This window comes from Podarcis melisellensis (assembly GCF_964234715.1).
Source record: "Podarcis melisellensis genome assembly, chromosome: 17".
NCBI classification, from domain to species: Eukaryota; Metazoa; Chordata; class Lepidosauria; order Squamata; family Lacertidae; genus Podarcis; species Podarcis melisellensis.
In genome coordinates, this window is record NC_138534.1 from 41215477 (window position 1) to 41242103 (window position 26627).

Below are 26627 nucleotides of genomic sequence, written 5' to 3' on the forward strand. Positions count from 1 at the left end.
CCACAGCGCCACCCACGTCCCTCAGTTCAACAGAGTCTGGGTTTATTCCTTCCTGGGGCTGTGTCAATGTGTTCCTGTGTGCGCATTGACAAACCTGAGTGCTTTCGATTTTATACCACTGAAATCTGTCTCAGTGTGTGTGGTGCTTGGGGATGTATTCATGTTGTGTCCTGTTGTCCCCTCCCCTCAAGGAATACCTCCCCACCCACCATAATTTAGGGGGACCCAAGGTCTTTTGCGGGTATGTGCACAGATATTTGTTTTGACCCTCCTCCATGAAAATAGCTGTTTACTTGGCCGTTTTCCTATGTCATGAAGGCTGAAATTTCAATTCAAGATATTAACTGATATGCATGAAATTTCAGATATCGCTATATAATTCCTAGTGTAGTAAAATAAGACCTTGGGAGCAGGCATTTTCAAAAAAAAGTTTTTTATGAACCGTCCTAGCTTTATGAATCATATAAAATCAACTTCTTTGCCAAGTTCCTCCATTCCAACGCCATTTTGCCCTTGGAAAAAAGACGCTTTCTCCTGCCCGTTCCCCAGTCTTGAAGACATGTATTCAAACCTCCTGCCCCAGGAAATGCCCAGAGGTGACAATTGCTCCAGACATGCAAAGGAAGTTCGGTTGTACTTTGGGTGGTGGGTACTTAAGACAGGTTTGCCTCTGCTAATCTTATACTTGGGTGTTGCCCTGACACATCTGTCTATGCTAATATTGCGTGACCCTCCCCTCTTGTGACATGTTAGTGATGTAGCAATGATGTACTGATGATGCTGTGCAAACTGTATTCTGGGATATGGTGGGAAAGTTTTAAAAGTCAATGTCTCCCCCTGCTCTGGGTTCACTTGCTGCTGTTGAACCTGTTGCGCAATAATAAAGGATCTCAGTCTCCTGTTTTGCTCCAAATTGCTTGGCTGGAATTTCCTTCTTTTACTGACTGCATGGACTGCGGGGAACTTGGACCCTGAGGAGCTGGGCGGCTGTTGAGAAGTCTCTCAACCCGGAATTTTCCTTAACAAAGACCAAATGGAAGCGGGGGGGCGGGTGGCGATAGATGGCACCCAGTCAAATGCTACCATGCATGTAAAAAAAAGCTGACTCACACAATGTGCTACAGTTGGTAATATGTTGTTTTACACTGGATATTCTTCCCTTTATTGGATTATCTATGGTTTGAGGAAATCATAATTTAGCAGGGGGAAATGTGGGCTGCCACTTGGAAGAGAAGGATGTTATATCGGCGCTGAGGGGAAAACAAAGACACAAACCGCTTCAAATCCACATTAAATTCCAGTGCGGATGAGCCCTAGTAGCCACTGGCAGCTTAATCTATGAACAATATGTTGATCACATCTAGAAGTTTAACTATATGCTTTGTGTGGAAGTGTTTCCTATTGTCTGTACTGACTCAGACGTCTTGTGTTTTGAGAGAGATAAAAGTACCTCCATTCACTTTCGTTACATCATTATTTATTTTCTAAACCTTTATACCCCCCCTCCTTTTTCCTAAACCAAAAAGCCCCAAACATTTCCATCTTCCCTTGTAGGAAGAGGCTTCATAGCTCAGTAGTGATTTGAACCTGAGCGCCTTTGGTCCAAGGCCAATATCCAGCAGTCACTGCACCCTGAAGGTCATCAGACCTTGACTTCCTGCGCCCCCCACCCCACCCCCCGTTTCAAACTGAGCACCCAAGTCACTGGAGCAAAGCATGCAGAGTTCATCAATGAAAGCAAAGATGCCTCTTTTCTCCAGACTGCTCTGCGTCACCAAAGGCCTGGGCTTGCGGTCCTCCAGAGCCCCTCTGAAGGAAGTATTCCAGCTGCAATCATTGACAGGGAAGCTCAGTTACTCATTATCTCCTTCGTATTTGGTCCTCGGGTAGCACTGGGGGAAATGTGTCCAGGAGGACGTGAGAACCTTCCTTTTTTCCATCTCTGCTCAGCATTTCTTTGCTCTGGGACTCTTTGTACTTTTGCCACTCCTTCTGCCTGACTGAGTAACCAGATTAGACTCTCATAAAGAGCAAGCGACTGGGGAAACCAAGGGGGTGTGATTCTGGGTAGAGAGCAATTCACTTATCAACAGGCATATTACTGAATGTTTATGAGGAAGCCTTTGGCTTTCCAAGGCTAACTTGTACTACCACCTCCCCTTCCTTCTCATCTCCGCTTGGATATGGGGACTTTCTCTGCCCAGCAGGTTGAGAAGTGTCTGCCTTGCAAGGAAGCAAGGAGAAGAGGACAGTCTGGAGAAGATCTGCACATGTCATCTATGGTGTTCAGGAATAATAATAATAATAATAATTTATTATTTATAACCCCCCCTCCATCTGGCTGGGTTTCCCCAGCCACTCTGGGCGGCTTCCAGCAAAAACTAAAACACAGTAACGTATTAAACCTTAAAAGCCTCCCTAAACAGGGCTGCCTTTAGATGTCTTCTAAAAGTTTGGTAGATATTTTTCTCTTTGACATCTGGTAGGAGGGCGTTCCACAGGGCAGGTGCCACCACCGAGAAGGCCCTCTGCCTGGTTCCCTGTAACCTCGTTTCTCGCATCGAGGGAACCGTCAGAAGGCCCTTGGCACTGGACCTCAGTGTCCGGGCTTTGGGAAGCCCTTTTTGCTGGGGTGGGGATCATGAGCCTACTGAATTCAGTGAGATCTCCACCACTGATTTCAGAAGGATTAGAAATACACTTCTAAAGTCAATTAAGGACAGGATCCTGGGATTGAGTTTATAATTATCTGCTCACTTGAATTATGTTGTAAGTGATTAGACCACGGTGAGGAACATTTTTTTCCAGAGACCACATTCCTTCATGGGAAATCTTACAGGGGGGTCATACCGATGGAGGGAGGGAGCAAGATATCTTTGTACAGTTGGCTACATTCTCGGCATGCAAAAGTCAGAGGAGTCTGCACCTCCCCACACCCCGCCCCATCTTCCATTCAGTTAAGCAAGAGGCATCATCACATCAGAACCAATTCCAAGTGTTGGTGCCGACCTTTAAAGCCCTAAATGACCTTGGTCCAGTATACCTGAAGGAGCCTCTCCACCCCCATCATTCTGCCCAGACACTGAGGTCCAGCGCTGAGGGCCTTCTGGCGGTTCCCTCCCTGCCAGAAGTGAGGTTACAGGGAACCAGGCAGAGGGCCTTCTCGGTAGTGGCACCTGCCCTGTGGAACACCCTCCTGTCAGATATCAAGGAAATAAACAACTATCTTACTTTTAGAAGGCATCTGAAGGCAGCCTTGTTTAGGGAAGCTTTTAATGTTTAATAGGTTATTGTATTTTAATATTTTGTTGGAAGCCGCCCAGAATGGCTGGGGAAGCCCAGCCCAATGGGCGGGGTATAAATATATTATTATTATTATTATTATTATTACCTAAGAAGTGCCTGCTGGCTCAGGTCAATGGCTGTCTAATCCAGCATCCTGCTTTCACAGCAGCCAGCCAGATGTCTGTGGGAATCCCAGAAGCAAGATCAGAGCAGAAGAGCATCCTCCCCTCTTGGGATTTCCAGCAACGGGTGTTCAGAAGCATCACTGCCTGTGACCGGGAAGGCAAAGCAGAGCCAGCACGGCTGAGAGACATCAAGAGCCCTTTCCTCCATGAAGTTTTCTGATGCTCTTTTAAAGCCCCCTAGTTTGAGGACCCTCACCGTCTTCTGTAAAAGAGAGAAACTGAGCCTTTAATGCAGCGTTTCCCAAACTTGTGTCGCCAGCTGTTTTCGGACTACAACTCCCATCACCCCTAGCTAGCAGGACCAGTGGTCAGGGATGATGGGAATTGTAGTCCAAAAACAGGAGACCCAAGTTTGGGAAATTCGGCTTTAGTGTCATCAACCCATTCCTGTGAAATACTCTGCTAACAGAGGTCCAGACTTAGCGCCTTCTGCACTAACTTTTAAGGGCCTGCTGAAAACTTTTTGATTCTACCAGGCCTGTGCAGGGAATTAAGAGCATATCTCCCACAGTGGTTTAGTGATGCTTGTTTTTAAATTGTTTTTATTTTTTATGCTCTCTTTGTATGGTTTCATTTATTCAATGTTGTAAATCACTTCGATGTTTTGCGATTTAGCGGTATAGATGCACCTCTGTAAACATATAAGGAATGAATGAATGAATGCAATTCAGCGTAAACAAGTGTCAAGTCATGCGCATCAGGACACACACACACAGTGGTACCTTGGTTCTCGAATTTAATCCGTTCTGGGAGTCCGTTTGACTCCCAGAACCGTTCGAAAACCAAAGCACAGGTTCCAATTGGCTGTGTTGGACTTTCGGCTTCCAAAAAACATTTGCAAATCGGAACACTTACTTCAGGGTTTGTGGCATCTGGGAGCCGATTTGTTCAGAAGCCAAATCTTTAAAGCACCAAGCCTTTCAACAACCAATATATATATAATCTTAATTTCACCTATACCAGGGTCTGGTCCAAAAACAGGTTTTTTTGTGGGGTGGAGATGTTCCCAAAAAACATTAGCTCAACAACTTTGTCCTGATTTTCACTTTGGGGAATATGGCAACCCTACCTATACTCTACTGGGAGTCTGAACTGGCAGTGAGTGACCAGGAATGAGGCCTTGGGGCCATAGTGATTGATCCCGATCCTGTGAGCAGCTACGGTAGAAGTTGAATTCCCTCTTAGGAAGGGAAAATAAAACTGTGGGTCTCATAATGTGTTCATATGAATCTACGGTGCGAGCAAACCTGAAATCTCGCGCTGGTGCTGAGGAGAAATCACTAGGACTCAGGGATAGCTCCACATTAATGTCAGCCTGCAGCCGCCTTATATAAAGCAACGAGACCTGGACTGCCCTGACAGTGTGCCCTCGGTTCCCTCTTTGTCTGCCGAGATTGGGAAGAAACTCAATACTGAAGTTAAGCAGAGTTTCCTTTGCTCGGATTCACATTTCATGCGCTCGGAGTTCGGCACACGATCCCCTGGAAGGTACCGTGATACCTTGAATCTGGTATCAGCTCCGCGCTTGTCACCTGCCTCCGGTTGCAGCTGTGCGCAGGCGGCAGCAGCCTGCTGGATGATAACAAGCCCAGATAGGCCTGGGCTTTGTCTTCCTCTGAGGAGGTCAGTCCCGGTATCTGTTACTTGCCAGCTCAGTGCACAGCCAGGGCCAAGCCGGGTTGGGCGGGGGAGAGCGTGCTTTACGCAGGAAGGAGGTGGCGCGGAGCAGGAGGCCAAGTCATCTGATCCATAATTGATTTATTCTTCTAAAATGTGCTCTTGCGGCATGTCAGTGAACAGCTTGACGGAGGTAAGGGAAAGAACAGAGGCCTTTGTCCACCTAGCAGGAACAAAGAGCTGCCTATGAGCTTGTGGGCAAGAGTCTGACCCAGCAGAGATCAGCTGGCCTTGGCTTCCTGCTCTGCAATTATTCAAGGCTCAGCACCAGGCAAAAAGACGGAAGGAGTCCAAAATGCTCTGGGTCTCAGAGATGCGTGGGCCGATTCCCAGTGAAGATACAGTGGAACCTCGGTTCCGGAACACCTCCGTTGTCGTACGTTTCAGTTCTCAAAGGCCAAAGACCCCGAAGTAAATGCTTCTGTTTTCAAGTGTTTTTCGGAACCCCAATGTGCAACGCAGCTTCTACTGGGTGCAAGCAGCTCTTGCAACCAATGGGAAGCCATGCCTCGGTTTTCGAAAGTTTCGGAAGCCAAACAGGCTTCCAGAATGGATTTCGTTTGAGAACAGAGGTACCACTGTGTACAGAAAGTGTCTTCTCGTGATTCTGTGATTCCTTTGAGCTTTTCCTCACTTTTCCCCACATCTTAACTTATAGCCTTTTGGGGAGATATTGGGAATGCTATTTGAAAAATTTGTTTTGACAGTCATCCCTAGGTTTCTTCTAAGTTACAGCTTCTCCCATAGATCTGTAGATGCTATATGTATGTAAATGCCATACACATGGAGGCAAAATGATGCCCACACCACTCCCCCCCTCCCAATCAGTCATAACTCTCTAACCAGTTAGCAAGCAAATACAGCTATTGAAAGGTATTGGTGCTTGCAAAAGAAAAAGAAAAAGCACACCTCACTATTTATTTAGAGGTTTCTGACTCATGCTATTCAAGGCAATAAACAATTTTAAAAGCACGATTTCATATAAAAACAGGCATAAAACATAACCTTTTTTAAATCTGCAAAAGGAAGTTGGAAGAGAACTCAAGGCAGCTTTGGAAATCCAGCCCTAAATTGCTTAGTAATTCAAGATAGCTAATGGATGCAACAGAAGGGGTCAGATTCCAAGAAGGGGGGCGGGGGGGGGGAGATCGGCCTACTGTAAGCGGGCAACTATAAAGTCCAAAAGGACAGGAGGGTTTGTTTGCACTTAACCTTGAATTAGATAGCGCTTTGCTAATAGCAGGGCCTGCCTGAGCTCACCCCTCCCTACCGCAAAGGAGGTCTGTGTAGGAAGAATTCACCTAGAGCAGCTGTCACCTGTCAAGGGGCCCAAGGTGCGCCGAGACACGGAAAGCGGTGTGATGTAGAGTGGAGAAGCCCACCTCCTGCTGACGAGCTAGTAAGGGTGAGAGACAGCAGCGTGTTGCTACCTTCGCTACCAGGGCCGGCCCACCCATGAGGCGAGGTGAGGCAACTGCCTCAGGCGCAGGATCAGCAGGGGCAGCAGTTCCGCCCTCCAAGAGGCTGTTGCTGTGGAGGCAAGAGCTGCTGCGGCATACCTGAGGCCAGATCTTCTGCTCCATGCCACCTCTGCAGCGGCCTCTTGGCAAACAGAAGGCACCGCTAGTCGCCTCCCATCTCTAGGGATGAAATGGCGGGGGCTGCCCTCTGGGGTCTCCTGAGCTCTGCCCCCACCTGATGGGGTTCAGAGCAGGGCTGTTCCCCACCCCGCCCACAACCACCTTTGATTCCCACTTGAGCCATCAGGTAAAGATGATTCGATTCCCCCCATTCCTGCTTGTTCCCAATGGAGGTCTCCACTCTCCCCTCCCTTCTCTGGCTGGGGCCATTTTGCAATCTGCCTCATGTGCCAGAATGTCTTGGGCTGGTCCTGGCATTAAAGGTAAAGGTAAAGGTACCCCTGACCGTTAGGGTCCAGTTGCAGATGACTCTGGGGTTGCGGCGCTCATCTCACTTTCAGGCCGAGGGAGTTGGCATTTGTCTGCAGACAACTTCCTGTTCATGTGGCCAGCATGACTAAGCCGCTTCTGGCAAATCAGAGCAGTGCACGGAAATGCCATTTACCTTCCCGCCAGAGCGGTACCTACTTATCTACTTGCACTTTGACGTGCTTTCAAACTGCTAGGTGGGCAGGAGCTGGGACTAAGCAATGGGAGCTCACCCCGTCGCCGGGATTCGAACCGCCGACCTTCTGAGTGTCAAGGGTCCTGGCATTGCCTCCCCCTTTTCCCCAGGGGCAGATGAAAGGCTGTTCTTGGGGACAAAACCACACAAACCCTACACACTTTTCCCACCTGCTGTTCTGTGCCTGGCTGTGATGTGTTGCATTCTAAAGTTGGAGGAACTCTTGCTGATACGAACCATCTTGAGCAGTAAGAAGACTGAACGAGAAATAGGAAAGCTCATCTGGTTAGTGTGTGGTGCTTGTAACGCCAAGGTTGCAGGTTCGATCCCCATATCGAACAGCTGAATATTCCTGCACTACAGGGGACTGGACTAGATGACCCTCAAGGTCCCTTCCAGTTCTACTATTCCATGAAACCTTCTACTGCCTGGTCCAGTTTTACTGAATATGCCTCTACTGCACACCTCTTCCATCCACCGGCTTCTCGCGGGACCCTGAGGAACAACTCTTTTCTTTGCTCTATTCTCCTTGCATGGCCTTGCTTTCAAAGTCTCAATTCCAATGTATTGGTTTTTCCCTGTCTCCGTACTTTGGGGAGAGGAGTGGGTTAGAAATATTGTTATTGTTGCTTTCTTGGTTTTGTTATACTTGAAAATCAATTAAAAATGTACCTTGGTTTTTGAACAGCTTAGTTCTCAAACGTTTTGGTTCCCGAACGCTGCAAACCCAGAAGTGACAGTTCCAGTTTGCGAACTATTTTTGGAAGCCAAACATCCAATGGAGCTTCCAATTGGCCGCAGGAGCTTCCTGCAGCCAATCAGAAGCCACGCTTTGGTTTCTGAACGTTTTGGAAGTCGAATGGACTTCCATAACGGATTCTGCTTGACTTCCAAGGTATGACTGAATGTTTTGATGAACACACGGTTCAGGACCTCCTGTTCAAGGCTCTGCAACAAGAGCCATGTAGCAGCATGGGAGACTCTTCCTTGTGAGCGCCACGTACCTGCCCCCCCAAACACAGCTGGGATGGAAATCTCAGGCTGGGGGGACCTTTGTACTCTAGCCAGGCTGTGGCCTCTTCAAGTGCTGCGATAATACCTCTCCCTTGCCAGGATGCACAATGGGGAGATAAGGATAGAGGGGGTGGAGGAATCTCTGGAAGTTTGCCCAGGCGGAATGCAGCCTGCTGTAAAAAGCGGAAAGTCAAACCCAATTTGCCGCCTGCTTCTCTTGGCTCTGGCCCTCTCACCATCAGTGTGCATTGCGGTTCTCAGGATGAAGAGAGATTGCCTACCCATGCCATACATGGAAACAAAACCTCTGAACGCTCTACAGTGGAGGAGGAAGGGGACAAGTGAGCAGAGGGAAGTTTCCCCTTTCTCCTTCTGAATCCTCCATGCAGTGCAACCTCGTGGCACTCATCCTTCTCTCTACCACACCAACCCCTCCCCCCAATTAATCAACTGGGAATTACAACACAACTCTATTTTCCCCTTCTCAATGTCCTGTGAACTCACAGATCTGGTGGGCGATTTGGGAGTATTCTTTTCTGCTTTAATTTTACAAACTAATCTACTTCTGCCCAGTTTCCCAGCTGTGCAGGAACCACTGTCTTATTTTTTTGGGCGCCCTGATTTCATTCCAAACCAGAACCCAAGTTTGGCATTTGCAAGTGTATCCTTGGCATCTAACAGGAGGAAGTCACTGATCCCTATCTGAGCATGTGAGTAAGGGAAATCTCATGTGCGTGGGCCAATCTGCACTCTTCCCATCCGTCTACATTCTTCCCAATCCCTGCTTTTTCTCCTGGCTCATTTCGATGTGCCCCCTCAATGAGGAAAAGGGGACACGGAAGGCAGGAGAGCCAACCTCACCAGGATTTTCAAGAGAACAGGGCGGCGGCAGCTCAAGGAACACCTCCAGGCAAAAAGAAAGGCAAAACAGGGGACAGGCATGAATTTGATTAGTGTCAAACCTCGCCTCCGTTTTGGAATGTTTTGGCTCCCAAACGCTGAAAACTCAGAAGTCAATGTTCCGGATTTTGAACCTTTTTCGGAAGCTGAACGTCCGACACGGCTTCTGCTTGTGTGCAGGAAGCTTCTGCAACCACTTGAAAGCCAGCGCCTCGGCTGTCAAACATTTTGGAAGCCAAATGGGCTTCTGGAACGGATTACGTTCAACAACCGAGGTTTGAGTGAATATGGTCAGGATCACTTGTTTCCAAAACGCACGTATACTGTTGTGCAGATGACGACACCAAAACAGGCAACGTGTGTCAGAGTTTTGGGCCACCCCTTTCGGTGGTTTTGCCCGAAGCCTCGGCTTCTTAACGAATGTGTCCCATGCTGGCTGCCGCAGCACCCGTTTTACACATGTGCAAAATTACCAGGAGCAAAGACACAAACGTCCTCTTATGATCCATCTTTATTTGTAAAAGTCCAGATATAAAATCTCATTGTTTCTTACAAAAACAAAAAGGCACATTTAAAAACTACTCCCGCCTTCCACTCTCACCCCTGGACTCTGGTGGGTACTCCCCTCCCCCCCCCCATTCCATGCTTCTTCCAGCCCTCGGCCCATCGCTTCCACCCCTGCAAGGGGTCCATCTTCCTGCATTCCAGAAGCTCACACAGCGGAGAAGTGTCAGAGTGCAACCAAATCTGGCCAGTAGTATTCTAGTAGTAGGTTTCCTTTTCCACCCAGCCTACAGAGAAAGAAGGGGGAAAGATCCACATCAAGCAGAGTTTCTTCTTTCTCAAGTTTGCTGCAAGTCCCAACATCAGATGCCAAAAGTTAACCTATTCTTCTATCTAATGCATCTGACCGATGTTAATAGTTGTGAACTATTATGCCTACAATCCAAGCCCCAGAACATCACCTTGAGGGCTTGTTCTCCATCTGGGCAGCGGAGTCCACATTTAATCCACCCTCCAAAATTGTAAAAATGCTTGCAACATCCATGCATGGACTGTACTGCTTACTGGCCAATGCCTCATGTAACAGCCCCCTCCCGCTGCCAGACCACCACCACGCACTGCATGCACACCCCGCAAGAATAACGTTGCCAGACATCAGACTCTCACCTCCAGGGCTGCGCCTGATGATGAGTTTTCTCACTTCATCATACACGAAGATGAGGAGAGAGTAGGGGAAGGCACAGAACCACCATGTTGGTCTGCAAGATAAGGATTCCAGTTTTAATACATACTTGTATGAGGTTTAGATGAAGTCTTCAAAAACAAGTGCTAACATAGAATTTAGGATAATCCCAGGTCTTTGAAAACAAAAATGACTCAGTCAAGGAATTAAGAGTGGTAGAAATTACAGCAAGACCCACCACAGCAACAGGGGGAAAGCTGAGATAATGATCGGCTTCAGGCAGCTGATTTACTACTCACTTGAGAGGATACATCCTCAAAGCAACATCCATTCCGGGGCAGTAAGAGAGGAAAGCTGCCAGGGCAGTTTCTTCAAAGAGACCAAATATCAAGATCTTGTTCCTGTGGAAGTTTTAAGGAAAGTTAGCCCTCGAAGAGGTAACCTTTCTTCACAACCCTGGTTTATGAGTGGAAATGAGCACACCCTACAGGGCTCAAGTTTTTATATTTACACTTTACCCTTACTTTTTTCACCCTTTCCTCTAAGGCAGTGTTTCCCAAACTTGGGTCGCCAGCTTTTTTTTCTTTTGGACTACAATTCCCATCATCCCTCACCACTGGTCCTGATAGCTAGGGATGATGGGAGTTGTAGTCCCAAACCAGCTGGAGATCCAGGTTTGGGAAAGACTGCTCTAAGGTAAGCCTACCCTGCGGAGTTTGATGTGATTGGAAAAAAGAGAAGGGCAGAACCAGGGGTACTACCTGATAAGGCTGAAAGTCAGTGACCCTGACCCAGTCTCCCCCAGGGAGATATGGCTGCATAGGGATTTGAACCCTGCTCTCTCAGGTCCTAGACCAACACACCAACCACTACAACACTGGCTCTGTTTGGCAACCTGGTTTCCATTTCACATGAAATCTGGCACACACTGCGTTCAGCAACGGCAGCACAGACCGATTCCCATTTTAATTTCAATCTACTTTTGACTTTCCCAAAAGGCTCAAAAGCCAACACACAAAAACTAGCCGCTGAGAAAGGGGGGGGGGGGTTGTTGGCAACCCACGACTCACTTCATTCCTTGCTGGAAAACAGAATTCCTTCTGGTCTTGCAGATAACCAAGTCTGCCCACTGCACCACCACGATGCTGACGAAGAAAGCTGTGTGGCAAGTGAACTCCACAATTTTTCTTTGCTCGTAAGTCTGAGGGATTAAAGCAGAAGAGAGACTGTTTTCAAACTTCGTCCTTCCTACTTGTGGCCATCCATAATGCAGCTAACGTAACTCTTTAACAGTCCTCTTAAACTCTGAAAACTCACCCACTGCTGTCCGTAACTATCCTCCACATCATTGATCCACCGATCGTCCCACGACACTCTAATCCCCAGCAAGGTGGACGGCAAGAAGCCGTTCTCTGCAAGGATCACGAAGTAGGTGAAGAAGCCTCCCAAGGCCTGGATCATTCCTATGCAAGGGAAGAAGGGGAATCCGTTCACCATGGGCAACGGCTAGAAAACAACGCTTTGAATTGAGAAACACCTGGGACACAGGTGCAGAGGCCTCCTTTCAGCCAGTCTTCAAGGTAAGAGGGTGAAGCCTGTGCTACACAAGCTCCAGTTGCCTTTGCACTGAGCTACTGTTCTGATGATCTCACTGGAGGCAGAGCACACGAAGGGCACATCAGCGATCCCCATTCTCAACTGAGACTTCGCTGTGCCCCACCAGGTCTGCAGCACAAGAATGCACACCTTCTAAATTTCTGGCCATGCCTGCTTTCGTCATCCTCTGCACTTGAGGACCAGCTGTAGAGGAGCCAGCCGCTTCTAAATAACACTTCTGAACTGTGTACGTTAAGACTACCAGGAAGTTTGAAGCTCTATGTGATTCCGCCCTCCCTCCTCCCACATTATACAGTCATACCTCGGAAGCCGAACGCCTTGGGAGTCGAATGCTTTGGCTCTCAAATGCTGCAAACCCGGGTGTGTGTGTGTGTGTTCCGGTTTGCAAACATTCTTTGGAAGCTGAACATCTGCTTCCAACTGTGTGCAGGAAGCTCCTGCAACCAATCGGAAGCAGCACCTTGGTCGTTGAATGTTTTTGGGAGTCGAACAGGCTTCCAGAATGGATTCTCTTCAACAACCAAGGTAGGACTGTATATTTTAAGCTCCTAATTGGCTAAAGTAAGATTACACAAAGCAGCCACCTCCCAGTAGCAGGTCGTGTGTGAGGGTCCCTCCCCACTGAAACAACCTCTTTCCAGTCTTGACTATGCCCTCCTCTGCCCCCTTTCCTCCCTTGCTCAGAATACAGCGATTGTCCACACACTGCCAGAAATGGCACAGGGGAAAGGTTCAGCTGCAGGTCCACACCCCAAGCCCTCCATTGTACTGTGCCAAAAGTTGGAGCTCACACTTCTCCCCCATGTAGGAAGATTTCATGCGCCTCAACTGTATGGCCCCCTCAAACAACTTCCAACAATACGGAAGGGCCAAATTCCACCGTATGCAAGCTGCAGTCAGTCCAGCTCTGCGCCAGCCAACTGCTTCCTTACCGATCTGACCGTAAGCCATGCTGATCAACCTTTCATTCACCAGTTTGTCTGTCTTGGGGTTTCTGGGCTGCCTCTTCATGATGTCGCTTTCTGCCTGCTCATAGGCCAGAGAGATGGCAGGAACCTTTGGAGGGAGAGAGTCTGAGATATAACTTCACAAGTGTCATTTCCTGCATGAATCTGTCTTGCCCATGCCAAAATAATGATAAAAACACAAGGGGTTTGGGGAGAGGGGGGAAATCAGTCTTCCTAAGCAAGCATTTTAGAAGACCTCTGCAATATGAACAAACGCCTCAGGAAGGATGTAGGCTACTGGGTGCAAAAGTGCTACCAAAGTTTTAACAAATAATCAACTACACCAAGTCAGTCTCAAGGCAGCGAACAAGACATTTTAGAAATGCAACATCCACATTGGACTCAATCCCCTGCTCTGCACTGATAACCAGATCTCCACAGGCTGCAGCACTAAGACAGCCTCATCTGGGACAGGCAGGGGATGAGGCTGTTAATGTCAGGGTCATGGATTCGAATCCCACGTTGGGTGAAAACAATTCCTGCATTGCAGAGGGCTGGACTAGATGATTGCCATGGTCCCTTCCAACTCTACAGTTCTGTGGTTAGTTGATTGCAATGATCGACTAGAGCAAGAGGGAGGAGTATGCGCCTTCAAGTAACTTGGCTTCTTCAAGTTGTTTAGGGCTTTACAGGTCAGAACCAAAACCTTATCTATGGCAGAAATAAATAAAAAGATGACTTACTAACCATATCAGTCCCCAAGTCAATGCACAGGATGGTGACTGTACCCAGAGGCAGGGGAATGTTTGCAATGATGAAGATGAGGAAAGGCGTGATTTCAGGGATGTTACTGGTCAAGGTGTAGGCAATTGACTTCTTCAGGTTATCAAAAATCAGGCGGCCTGAGACAAAGGAAAGGGGAAGAAAAGGAGCGTCTTCACAAGGTACCCAGGACTAACGTCCACACAAGCCACACAGACAGCAGGTTTCATTTCACACTGGTGTAGATAGGGAAAAAATCACCTCAGCAGACTAAACTTAACTGAAAGCAAAAAATAATCTAGTGCTGAGGAGCAGGAACTAGTTCCACTTTGCTGGCCAGCATTCAAGTCCAAGGAAGCTTTCAGCACATGTACACACACACACACACACACACACACACACACACACACACACGGAGCCCCAGGTACTGAAAGTTCTTGGAGACCTGGAATTTGACATGAGATGGGAGGAAGGAAAGGGAAGTGTTCTGCTTCTTGCACTCAGAACACCAAACCACCCACAGGGATGAGGAACTCACCTTCCTCGACCCCAGTAACAATGGAGGCAAAGTTGTCATCCAGCAGAATCATGTCAGCTGCCTGTTTGGAGACATCAGACCCGGCGATACCCATAGCAACGCCAATGTCTGCCTTCTTCAAAGCAGGGGAGTCATTTACACCATCTCCTGTGACAGCTACAATGGCACCCTGGAAGGAGAAGAGGGGAAGGAAAAGGACCTTCAGTTCCCAGAGCCAAACTGCACACACCTTAGATTAAGCTGGAATAGCCCCTTTTCTCCCCCCAACAGGCTTCACCCCCCGACCCCAGTTTAGCACCATCAGCTTCAATGAGGGTCCCCTCGGCTTACCTGGCGCTGGCAGCCTTCCACAATGATCAGCTTCTGTTGAGGAGAAGTTCTGGCAAAGACGATTTCTGTGTGGTGTCTCAGGATATCATCCAGCTGCTCACTGGTCATGTCCTTCAAATCGGAGCCATGAATGACACAGGCTTTGGCGTCTCTGGGATTTAAAAGAAGACAGTTTTGAGAACTCCTAAATGTTACACCAAACCCTGCTCCTTCCCCCTCCATTGTGGCCCCGCTTTCAGCCAGATTGGGCTGCTGATCATGTTCATGGTTTTAGTGGAGAGTCCACTTGGAAGACCAAAGTGGCAAAATACAATATTCTAGTATAAATCTACATGGCGCCTTACACCTCAGGGACTGCCCAATCCCTTGTCTATGCCTGCCTGAACAAGCCTGATTTTACAATTTTCACTGAATTTTATGTTTTCTGTATTGTATTTCTTACACACCACTTGCAAGATGATTGTAGCTGAGTGGTGTGTGTGTGTATATAATTTTATTTAAAATAAAAAGATGAAGTCAGCTCAATTGAGAGATGAAGCAGCAACACAGCTTACCCAACATGCTGTTTACCAGTTTTCTTCCCATATCTCTTAGCACAGATACTTGCTGTTCAAATTCTGGAATTTACAAGGCGACTGGCAGGACTCCCCCCCGCCCCCCGAGACAAGCTCTACGGTCCCTTTCCAGCCAGACGGCTTCGCAGTACCTGGGGTTGACCTGGCTGACTGGGATGTTGAGGCGAAGAGCAATGTCTTCCACAGTCTCGTTGCCCTCAGAGATTATGCCAACACCCTTGGCAATGGCTTTAGCTGTGATTGGATGGTCGCCCGTCACCATAATGACCTGGAAGGCAAAACAGGGCAATATCAGTCTGTGGCAGCTAGAAACGAGATGGAGGAAACCCATCCCTTCAAAATGCCACTGTCCCTGAGGAGAGAGGCGAGTGTTGCAGCAGTTTATTCAAGAGGTAGGACCACCACCAGCAACCATGTTTTCACACTTGCTTTTGAGATGGAAAAGAAGCTGACAGCTTTCCCTGGACTGAACCTTCCTCGGCACACAAATCAAGCCCCTTTTCTGTGTTCTTGGGTGTTGTGGATTTACTATTTTAGAGTGATGGGGAGAAGTGGCTTACCTTTATTCCAGCACTTCTGCATTTGCCCACGGCATCAGGCACAGCAGCGCGAGGAGGGTCAATCATAGAAATCAACCCCACAAAGCAGAGATTCTCTACCGGGAAGTTGACTTCATCCGTGTCGAACTGGAAGCCCTCTGGGAACTGCTCATCGGGAAGAGCCAGGTGGCAAAAGCCTGCAGACAAATCCAATTGAAATGATTTCACATGCTCTCTTATGAGGGGAGCAGGTGCAGAGCATGGCTATGTTGATTGCTAAAATGCCCAACACCATTTGAGAAACCCTTGTGGAATCCGGCGTTTGGGCTCTGGGGGAAGCCAGTGGAAAGTATTATTCAGAGAGAACTGGATTCTCTCCTTCTATGTGAGGCTGCAGCAAGCATTGAAAGCTTACAACAAACAAAACCTGAGCAACGTTTCACGTTATAATCTATACGAAGCTACAGAGCCCAGCCTGCATTGCTCTGTTTCAAGAGTGATTTCTTGGCTGTACTAAAGCAAGTACATTATTCTAAGACAGACCTGGAAAAGAGTCCACAGAACACCTTACCTAGCACTCTCTCCCCCAGGCCTCCTAACTCAAGGTAGGCATTCTGAAACGCTTCTTTAGCTTCTTCATCCAAGGGCTGCTCTTTCCCGTGGATCAGGATGGTGCTGCAACGGTCCAGGATTCGCTCTGGGGCTCCTTTCATCACAAGCAGGTACCGCGATTCTGATGTGTTTGCATTGTTGTGGATCGACAGCTGCAATTTTGAACAGCGTTAGAAAATGGATTTTGAGGGTAGCGTTTCATCTATGAGGGTGTTTCGGAATGCACTACAAAGATCTACACAGCCTCAAACATCTACAAAGCTCTTTCAGACAAAGCCGCAACCTGACTGGCATGGAACGAAACTGCACCGGAGTTAAATACAGAACCAACCTAGCTGCCTGGGCAGGTGTCGGGAGCAGTAACTCACAAGGTATGCGTGAAGTTAACTCTTCATTCAAAGAAACAAAACATCCCCCCACATTCTTCCCAAGCAATCTGAGACTGATGCCTTGTCTGCCTCCGCTCTGCGCTCTTCATACCTCTGTGGGTTCTGGGAGACCAGGGAGGTGGGGAGTTGGACACAGCAGGAGGGGGAGCCCCCTGGCTTTTTCAGCCTGCCTCATCTCTCCCTCTTGGCCCCGGTCCTCTGCCTCCGATTCTGGGCTGCTCTCTGCCTCTTCCTGCTCACTACACTCTGTTGCCTCTTCACCTTCCAACACCTCCTTCCCAGTCTTCTCCTCTGAGCACTCCTCATGCCTCCACCAATACCCTGGGGCAGAGACGCCTTCTTCCCCTGGGGGTCCCCCAGCTGCTGCCTCCCGCCCCCCACTCCTCTGCATCTGGCCAGTTCGTGACATTAGGCCAAAGTGAAAAGTTGCTACATTTGATATAACAGCCACAGTTTACGTGAAATGTGGTGGGCGTTTTGTGAATTCCCCGTTCTTACCTGGTATTTGTTGGTCGAGTTGAACGGTATCTCCACCACCTTGGGGTTTTTCTCTCGCAGCTCCTTGACTGACCCACAGCACAGTTCAATGCATTTGAGCAGCGCAGATTCAGAGGCATCCCCTGCCACAGACCTCTGAGAAACAAGACAGAGGTTCACAGTGAGTAGATGATGAAGCAGCCCTTGAAGATGAACCTCCCTCCTTTCCGATTTCCCCATTCTTTAAGGTAACCCAGGGGCCAAAAAGGAGGAAGCTGCTTTACACACAGTCAGCACTTTGGTCCATCTGGTTCAGTATTATCTACATGGAAAGTGAGGAGCGTTGACAAGTCAGACAGAATACTTTCCGGAGCCCATCAGGAGACGCTGCTGGGGACTGAATTTGGGAGTATGCAAAGCACAGGCTACACCACTGAGATACAAGCCTACTTCTGAAATGATGACACAACAGAAGATATTGAGCACAGCTGCTGCCCGTCAGGGAAATAAACTGGAGATACTCAGAAATAAGTTAAATTTGCTCTGCTGGTAAAAAGAACACCTATCCAGCAATGGCCAAACTTGGCTCTCCAGCTGTTTTGGGACTACGATTCCCATCATCCCTGACCACTGCTCCTGTTAGTTAGGGATGATGGGAGTTGTAGTCCCAAAACAGCTGGAGGGCCAAGTTTGGCCCCTGACCTATGCCTAAAACCAGGCCTGCATAAGCAAGGTTAACACAGACCAGCAGCTTGATAATGATGATGATGATGATGATGATGATGATAATTTCCTGGCCTTGCTGCTTGCCCAGAATTGCAAAAGAAAAAAAAAGGAGAGGATGTTGTCAGACGTCTCCCAGACTGATCAGTATGGCAAGCACAGATTGTACAGGATTATTTAAATCACACTTCTGCACTATTACGCTTTTTCTATTCCTAAGTTAGCATAGCCTTCCTTCTGTTTACTTTCTTTTCCTTACAGCAATCCAGTGGTTCTGGGCCACAGAAGAATCCACAGAAATGTCCACTGAGAACTTGAGAATAAAGAAAGGTTGCCATTCTGGCCCTGGAGGTGCTGCAGAGCTGCCTCTGCTGCTGGCAGAAGCCTGTTTCCCCCCAGACTGCATCCTCTTTCGTGATGCTTTTGCACGGAGGGTCAAGCGGAAGCAGTGAGCAGCCCCTGTGGTTAAGCCGGGGGATGAACTCACCTTCAGAATGGGAACGTTTTCCTGGCCAGCCTGAAACACAGCCCGGTTGCAGAGTCCAGCCACCTTGGATAAAGCCGTCCAGGTGGGAGACGTCTTGTCAAAAGAGGCACCTGTGGAGGTGGGAAGCAGCAGGGATGTTGTCAGACACAAAACCAGATTGATTGGCTTTGTCCCATTAACCCCCAGCCCCATTTGTCACCAAGTATGACTTCGTGCATACAACAACTGCGCAAATCTCCTGCACATGCTGGCAATTATGGACAGTCCGTACAGTACTAAAGTGGCAGCTTAGGCCCAGCCTGGGAGATGCCACTAACTGAAGCACGAACCTCAGGACTTCTGGGTATATTATATAGTGTGCTGAATAACAGCTGGTTTTTATTAATTTTTTCAAAGGCAGCATGGGCTTTCTAAAAACAGTAAATTCATCTAGAATGCAGCTTTCTTGTGATTACACAGCCATGAATGCTCCATCAGTCAGGCTTTGAATGTGTTTCTCTTTGGCTACACTGGGAACACAGAAACGATTTCATGCAATGGTAAGAGCTTCTGTTGTAGAGCCTTATTAACACTTTGGGGGGGGGGGCATGCTGATTTACGTGTTTTGACTACCAGCAAGAGGCAGCCGTACCACAGAGCTTATTTATTTGATGGAGAGAGCAGCCAGCTTACCACTTTGGTTTTCTGTGGTGTCGGCCTCATGGATTTGGTTATCAAACCACATGTGAGCAACTGTCATGCGGTTCTGAGTCAAGGTGCCAGTTTTGTCAGAGCAGATGGTCGAGGTGGAGCCCAGAGTTTCCACAGCTTCCAGGTTCTTCACCAGACAATTCTTGCGGGCCATGCGCTTGGCAGTTAATGTCAGACAAACCTGGAGAATGACAAAGAGAAAGGCTTGCATTCAACTGCCAAGGAAGAGGGGCAAATTGGCTCTGGAAGGCATGTGGCCGCCCATCTCTGCAGCAGTTCCCACTAATAAATAATAATAATAATAATAATAATAATAATAATAATAATAATAATTTATACCCTGCCCATCCGGCTGGGTTTCTCCAACCACTCTGGGTGGCTTCCAACAGAATATTAAAATACAATAATTTATTAAACATTAAAAGCTTCCCTAAAGAGGGCTGCCTTCAGATGTCTTCTGAAAGTCTGGTAGTTGTTTATTTCCTAGACATCTGATGGGAGGACGTTCCACAGGGAGGGCGCCACCACCGAGAAGGCCCTCTGCCTGGTTCCTTGTAATTTCACTTCTTGCAGTGAGGGAACCGCCAGAAGGCCCTCGGAGCTGGACCTCAGCGTCCTGCCAGAATGATGGAGGTGGAGATGCTCCTTCAGGTATACTGGGCCAAGGCCGTTTAGGGCTTTAAAGGTCAACACCAGCACTTTGAATTGTGCTCGGAAATGTCCTGGGAGCCAGTGTAGGTCTTTCAAGACCGGTGTTATGTGGTCTTGGCGGCCGCTCCCAGTCACCAGTCTAGCTGCTGCATTCTGGATTAATTGCAGTTTCCGGGTCACCTTCAAAGGTAGCCCCACGTAGATTGCATTGCAGTAGTCCAAGCGAGAGATAACTAGAGCACGCACTACTCTGGCGAGACATTCTGCGGGCAGATAGGGTCTCAGCCTGCGTACCAGATGGAGCTGGTTGACACCCATTCTGGACACAGAATTAACCTGTGCCTCCATGGACAGCTGTGAGTCTAGAATGACTCCCAGGCTGTGCACCTGGTCCTTCAGGGGCACAGTTACCCCATTCAGGACCAGGGAGTCCTCCACACCTGCCCGCCCCCTGTCCTCCAAAAACAGTACTTCTGTCTTGACAGAATTCAACCTCAATCTGTTAGCCGCCATCCATCCTCCAACTGCCTCCAGGCACTCACACAGGACCTTCACTGCCTTCACTGGTTCTGATTTGAAAGAGAGGCAGAGCTGGGCATCATACAGATATCAGCACTTACTGTGACAGTAGCGAGCAGCCCCTCGGGGACGTTGGCCACGATGATGCCAATGAGAAAGATAACCGCCTCCAGCCAAGTGTACTCAAGGATCAGGGAGAGGATGAAGAAGGACACGCCAAGGAAGACGGCCACGCCAGTGATGATGTGGATGAAGTGCTCAATCTCAATAGAAATGGGCGTCTGCCCCCCTTCCAGTCCGGAAGCCAACGAAGCAATGCGGCCCATGACCGTCCGATCGCCAGTGTTGATGACGACACCACGGGCCGTGCCTGGAAAACAGTGCAAAGTTTTAGCAGCCAAGTCTGCGGGCGTGGGAAAAACAACATGTATTTGCTCACTCTGTGTAAAGGCAGTTCTGCATGTTAAGGTGGCATTGTAAGTTTGATGTAAGCAAACTAGATACTCCCACTCTCATCATGAATGGTGGCATACGGGGTTTCACAAGAGGAACTTTACCAAGTAAACTTTCTTAGAAAAGTCGCTGTATGAGAAGCTTCACTGCGCACAGCTTCATAAAGCAGCTGGCAGCTACTACCCACAATTAAAAAAAATAATTTATTATTATTACCCTGCTCATCTGGCTGGGTTTCCCCAGCTACTCTGGGCAGCTTACAGCACATAAACTATCATAAAACATCAGACGTTAAGTCAGATAGTTGTTTATTTCCTTGACATCTGATGGGAGGGCTTTTCGCAGGGTTGGTGCCACTACCGAGAAGGCCCTCTGCCTGGTTCCTTGTAACCTCACTTCTTGCAGTGAGGGAAGCGCTAGAAGGCCCTCGGAGCTGGACCTCAGCATCCGGGCTGAATGATGGGGGTGGAGACGCTCCTTCAGGTATACTGGGCCAAGGACATTTAGGGCTTTAGAGGTCAGCACCAACACTTTGAATTGTGCTCGGAAACGTCCTGGGAGCCAATGTAGGTCTTTCAGGACGTGTGTTATGTGGTCTTGGCAGCCACTCTCAGTCCCCATCTAGCTGCTGCATTCTGGATTAGCTGTAGTTTCTGAGTCATATTCAAAGGTAGTCCCACATAGAGTGCATTAAAGTAGTCCAAGTGGGAGGTAACTAGAGCATGCACCACGCTGCAGACAGTCTGCAGGCAGGTAGGGTCTCAGCCTGCATACCAGATGGAGCTGATCAACAGCCGCCCTGGACACAGAGTTGACCTGCACCTCCATGGACAGCTGTGAGTCCAGAATGACTCCCAGGCTGCGCATCTGGTCCTTCAGGGGCACAGTTACCCCATTCAGGACCAGGGAATCCTTCACACCTGCCCACCTCCTGTCCCCCAAAAACAGTACTTCTGTCTTGACAGGATTCAACCTCATTCTGTTAGCCGCCATCCATCTTCCAACCGCCTCCAAACACTCACCCATGTCACCTTCGCCTACCCCCTACTCCCCAAAGGGCAAGATGCTGCACCTTCTTGACAAGCGGATGACAAAACAAATGTGGCTACGAACATATTGGGGGCAGCTTGGGCAGAAATGTGAACATTCTCCGATTCTGGCTAAGATATGGATGGAGTTGGGCTTCCCTTTGTCTGAAAGTGATCACTGTTCTGAGAGAACACAAACGCAAGCAAATGTGTTGAGGTTTTTGGCCGCACAAATTATCATCTATCAGCATCATGGGCCAACAGAAAAGGCAGCTAATCAAGAGCTTCCCTTGTTCTGAAGTACCCGTCACTTCTAGAACTCCTCACACTTCCAATGCTCTGCTGGTTCATTTGATCATAAATTCCAAAGTGGGTGTTACCTTCAACGCAGTTGGTAGAGAAGAAAGCGATATTTCTAGTCTCCAGTGGATTCTCATTTGTGAAGTCTGGAGACCTGGTCTGGGGCTCCGATTCACCCGTGAGGGATGAGTTGTCCACCTGTGCGAGGAAGCATGTTGTTGAGAAAGTGCACGAGAAATTGCACCCTTGTGGCAGGCCTGGTTACTCTGCAGGCTGCACCTCGGTCCCTTAAGCCTCACTGCATGCTCATACACACCTTACAACCATGAGCTGAAATAATCCTCAGATCAGCTGGGACTCTGTCCCCTCCCTTCACCTCCACCAGGTCGCCAACAACCACTCCTTCAGCGTTGATGCTCATCTTCTCCCCATTCCGGATCACTAGAGCTTGCTGCAAGAAGAAGAAACAACACAACTTTCAACTTTACACCTGCCACCACCCATACGCTGAATCAGCCCCTTCGCTTACCCGTGTCTCGAGACAGATGTATCAACAACAACAACAACAAGCAGCGCTTACGTACCTGAGGCACCATGTTTTTGAAGGACTCCATGATCTTTGAACTCTTGGCTTCTTGGTAGTAAGAGAAGCAGCCAGTTATGATGACGACAGCAGAAAGAACAACCCCAAGGTACAACTGCAAAGAGATGCACACACTGCATTAGTTTTAAGCGAGAACCCGTGTTTCTTTTGAGTGACAAATCCTTCAATTCCCAAACAGTGGGCCTGGGGTCATAACATTAGTTGTATTCAGCATGGGGGGCAAGTCAGTCACTTTGTCAGCAGTATGTCTCACCCTGTCCCATAACCCGGATAATAAGGTGGTGGTGGAGGAATAAACAAAAGGGGAAAAGGAAAAACAAGAGGAAGAACAAAGCATTTTCCAGATCACAGGGGGAAAAAAGACCAGCAACATGATGCAGACTGCCACTGGTAGATCACTTTAGCAGAAGTGTTTGAAATAAAGTAGGCCGTAACACCAGTTAAGGCATTAGAAACAACATTGTTAGAAAAGAATGGAACTATGAAAGGCAGATATTGGATCAGACATAATGGGGAAACATGCTAATGAACACAAACCAAGAATTTAAAAGCTTACTACAAGCTCATTCCCATGATGGGATTCAATACTTCCAGTTATGTCTGAATTGGGTTTAGATTCAAGTCAAACCTGCCATGCAGCTTAATGCCATAGTGAAGCCTCCCCAATTCAGACTCATTCTCTCCCCCCCCCCACATTTATTAACTCACATTGTCATTATTTGGTTCCTCCTCTGTCGCTGCTTGAATACCATATGCCAGAAAACAAAGAATAGCTCCAATCCACAGCAGAAGCGAGAAGCCCCCAAATAGCTGCCGACAGAATTTAACCCATTCTGGGGTGGTGGGAGGCGGAGTGAGCGAGTTGGGGCCATCGCGAGCCAGGATCTCTTGGGCCCGTGCAGGAGTCAGACCCTGAACACAGAGGTGGTGGAAGAAGAGACACATTACAGCATCTCCCCTGAGGAACATCAAAGCAGGCTTTCCATTCCAACTACTGATGGCTTCTGAAATGCAATCGCCGCCTCCGCCATTAGGCGATCTCTCTCTTGCTGGCCTTTCCTAAAAAGCTCGCTAGCTCGTTCCCTTGTTAGAGATGGATTTGCTCCACTTTGAGAGACTTCCAAGTAGAGCTGTCATCTAATCAATTAACACTTCCTAAATTTGCAAAGGACTAAACACCTGAAGGAGGCAGAGCATAGCTTGCCTTTAAATGGTTTGTGTCTATTTTCGTGAGCAGCTAACACGGACCAGCAAAAGTCCTATGGCTTCCAACATCCCAGACCATTAGCCAGGCTGTCTGGGGCTGGTGACAACACAACTATTGGAAGGCAGCGCTGGCAACCCTGGTATATGCAGGTGCCATCTTAAAACAGACATTCTTGTGAGAGTGAAAGGGGAATGCCATTGCCAAGATGGCGCCAGTCACCAGCAGTTTTTTTAATAATTACTGATCCTGGAAGGGTTGTATCCAGCTACATCATACTCAAGAGCAGACTCACTGCTATCAATGGACTAAAATCAGTCATGACTAACTGGTTCATTGATTTCAATGGCCTACTACAAGTACAGGTGGCAACCATTTTTGGCATGTCCAACTGATGCGTTATTGCTGATGAGTGGGTTCTTTTGGACCAGGAAGAAGGTGGAATGGGGGGTGTAACAAGATGGGGCACACGTCTACATGCTCCGCCTCTGTGCGCTGTGCTTGGGGGCCAGGAAAGCAACCCCTGCGTGAAATGGTCGCCACCGGTATAACATAGCCGGATACATTCCAACACTAATAGCGTATTTTTCCCGTGTATAAGACTAGGTTTTTTACACACACAAAAAAAGTTTAAAATTGGGGCTTGTCTTATACACAGGTAGTGCTGAGAGGTGTTTTCTTAATTTGGAGTCTTATACATGGGGGCATCTTATACACAGAAAAATATGGTAACTTTTTAAAAATGAGAGGATGAGCCCCGTTTAATTGCAGGTGGCTTTTTTAAAAGTGAAATTAAAGAGATTAAAGACCACGGCCCTTTAATCAAGCTTGCATTATTCTATCTCTTCCAAGCATGAAACAGCCCCAGCACAATTTTCCAGCATCGTTCGAAAAATCCCATGGCTCTTAAAAAAAAAAATTATAGCAGAATGTAAATGGGAGTGAGGCAAACAACTGCTAAATCTGAGAAACCATTCAGGAAATGGGGAGGTAACAACTTTTGAGTGGGACAATCCAGCGTGGAAAGACTAGGTGCGTTCAAATTGTGGCTAAAACATTAAGCATGAAGAAATTTCTTTTTCACCAGGAGGGCTCTTTAGAAGGTTATTGCAAACCAGAATTGGGGGGTTGGGGGGAGAGCACTCCATCGTTGGCCACCTTACCCGGCTGAGGTCTGTACCATATTTCCGATGAAGTTCATCCAGGCTGAGTTTGTGATCATCCTGCAAAGCAAAGTAAAGATTAGCAAGGCATAGGTGGTGATTTTATTTCACCCAAGAAATTCAGAAATTCTATGCAATGCAATTAACTTATGCCAAACACATTACCCCCAAAATGGTGACGACTGCTTCTAGCTTGGTTTCATATTAATTGGGGTTTATATGTGTTAAGCCTTTGCTAAAGAGTAGAAGCAGACATTCCAAACTGAAAAAACGGGAGAGGAAGGCAGGGAGGTCATGGTGGGCTGTAGCTTCCAAACTGCTAGTCTAAACTGAGAAGCAAAATAATAATACTAGATATGACTAGATATTTCTCTCTCTCTTTGGTGGGGATCCTAATGAAAACAGCAGGTTTTTAAAAATCAGAACAGTGTTTCTCAAACTTGAGACCCCATCCGTTGTTGGACTACAACTCCCATCATCCCTGCCCACTGGTCCTACTAGGTAGGCATGATGGGAGTTGTAGTCCAACAACAACTGGGGACCCAAGGGTGGGAAACACTGCTTTAGAAGGACAGAACAAGAAACAGCCCCTTTTAGGTTAGCTTAGCTTGTTATTTAAAAAGACAGCTATTTAAAACGCCTTTGTTAACAACCAATGTGTTTTACAGGCTGAAACCATGTACGGTTACTTAGAGGCAAGTCCCTCTGAGTTCAGATGAGATATACTCCCAAGAACTTGTATCCACTTGAGAATCCAGCTATGCAACATCCTGGTTTTCCAAAACGCTTCTAGAGTGAAAGGCTAGAGGAGAAGACAATCAAACACAATGAGGGACCCAATCTGTGGCGATGAAGGTGACAAAACAGCAATGCTTCACCACCGCTGAATCTTCAGAAAGCTGTCCAACAAAGCTTTTCTGAGTAGCTTTGCTTTCTCCAGCTCAGGCCCACGGGGAGCAATCCAAGAGCCCTTGGGAGGCCTGCTGCGACGACTTTGCCAGACATTTCAAAGATAAAATCACTCCTATTGATCAGATCTCAAGTCCTACTTTCTAAGAGCCATCTGGGGATGTCATTAAAGCATTGTTTCTAATTTGGGGGTGGGGATCTGTTTCAACTGCTGTAGCTTAAGGATAAATTACTTGGGAGGAATCAGGCTTACTGCTTGTGTACTCAGCCCTTGTCTAGGGCGGACTAAACCTAGGAGAAGAGGACTGACTCTGGATCCAGGAGGTAATTAATGTCTACATGAAAAAGGGAGCAGCCCCAGCAGCCCTTAAGGAGGCGGCAGCAGCAGCAGCAACACATCTCCTTAAAACCTCCTCAGGCCTCGGACGAATATGGTAACTGTTGTCCAGTCACTAATAGCCTCTTTTGGGGCTCAGTGCTTGAACAGATGTACCAAAGATGGGGTCTCTTGGGCAACTCATTACTGAACCTCATTTCAGTCTGGCTCCAGACTTGGTTATGGCACAGAAACTTCTCTGGTTCTCCTAACAAGATCTTTGTGGGGAGAAAGACGGGAATCTAACCCTGTTCTTTCTCTATGGGACCAAGGAATGTAAAGGAAGACTTTCTCCTATACCACCCCACCTGCTCTGTTAGATTGTCAGCTGAGACTTGAAGT

At 47.9% G+C, this 26627-nt stretch overlaps 1 protein-coding gene across 1 annotated transcript in view; it reads right to left on the reverse strand.

Annotated features, from left to right (window-relative positions):
- Positions 1-9699: 9699 nt before the first annotated feature.
- Positions 9700-26627, reverse strand: part of ATP1A1 (ATPase Na+/K+ transporting subunit alpha 1) — a 30538-nt gene continuing 13610 nt past the window's right edge. The window contains exons 3-23 of the mRNA XM_081893882.1: positions 25001-25060; positions 23342-23545; positions 22614-22727; positions 22346-22480; positions 22110-22227; positions 20350-20618; positions 19061-19259; positions 18389-18498; positions 17200-17334; positions 16272-16464; positions 15722-15897; positions 15293-15429; positions 14587-14737; positions 14257-14425; positions 13704-13858; positions 12942-13065; positions 11710-11855; positions 11463-11593; positions 10692-10793; positions 10377-10468; positions 9700-9997 (exon numbers count right to left, since the gene is read on the reverse strand). Of these exons, the coding sequence (XP_081750008.1) occupies positions 9969-9997; positions 10377-10468; positions 10692-10793; positions 11463-11593; positions 11710-11855; positions 12942-13065; positions 13704-13858; positions 14257-14425; positions 14587-14737; positions 15293-15429; positions 15722-15897; positions 16272-16464; positions 17200-17334; positions 18389-18498; positions 19061-19259; positions 20350-20618; positions 22110-22227; positions 22346-22480; positions 22614-22727; positions 23342-23545; positions 25001-25060 (2949 nt within the window). The 3' untranslated portion in view covers positions 9700-9968. The remainder of the gene's footprint in view (positions 9998-10376; positions 10469-10691; positions 10794-11462; positions 11594-11709; positions 11856-12941; positions 13066-13703; positions 13859-14256; positions 14426-14586; positions 14738-15292; positions 15430-15721; positions 15898-16271; positions 16465-17199; positions 17335-18388; positions 18499-19060; positions 19260-20349; positions 20619-22109; positions 22228-22345; positions 22481-22613; positions 22728-23341; positions 23546-25000; positions 25061-26627) is intronic.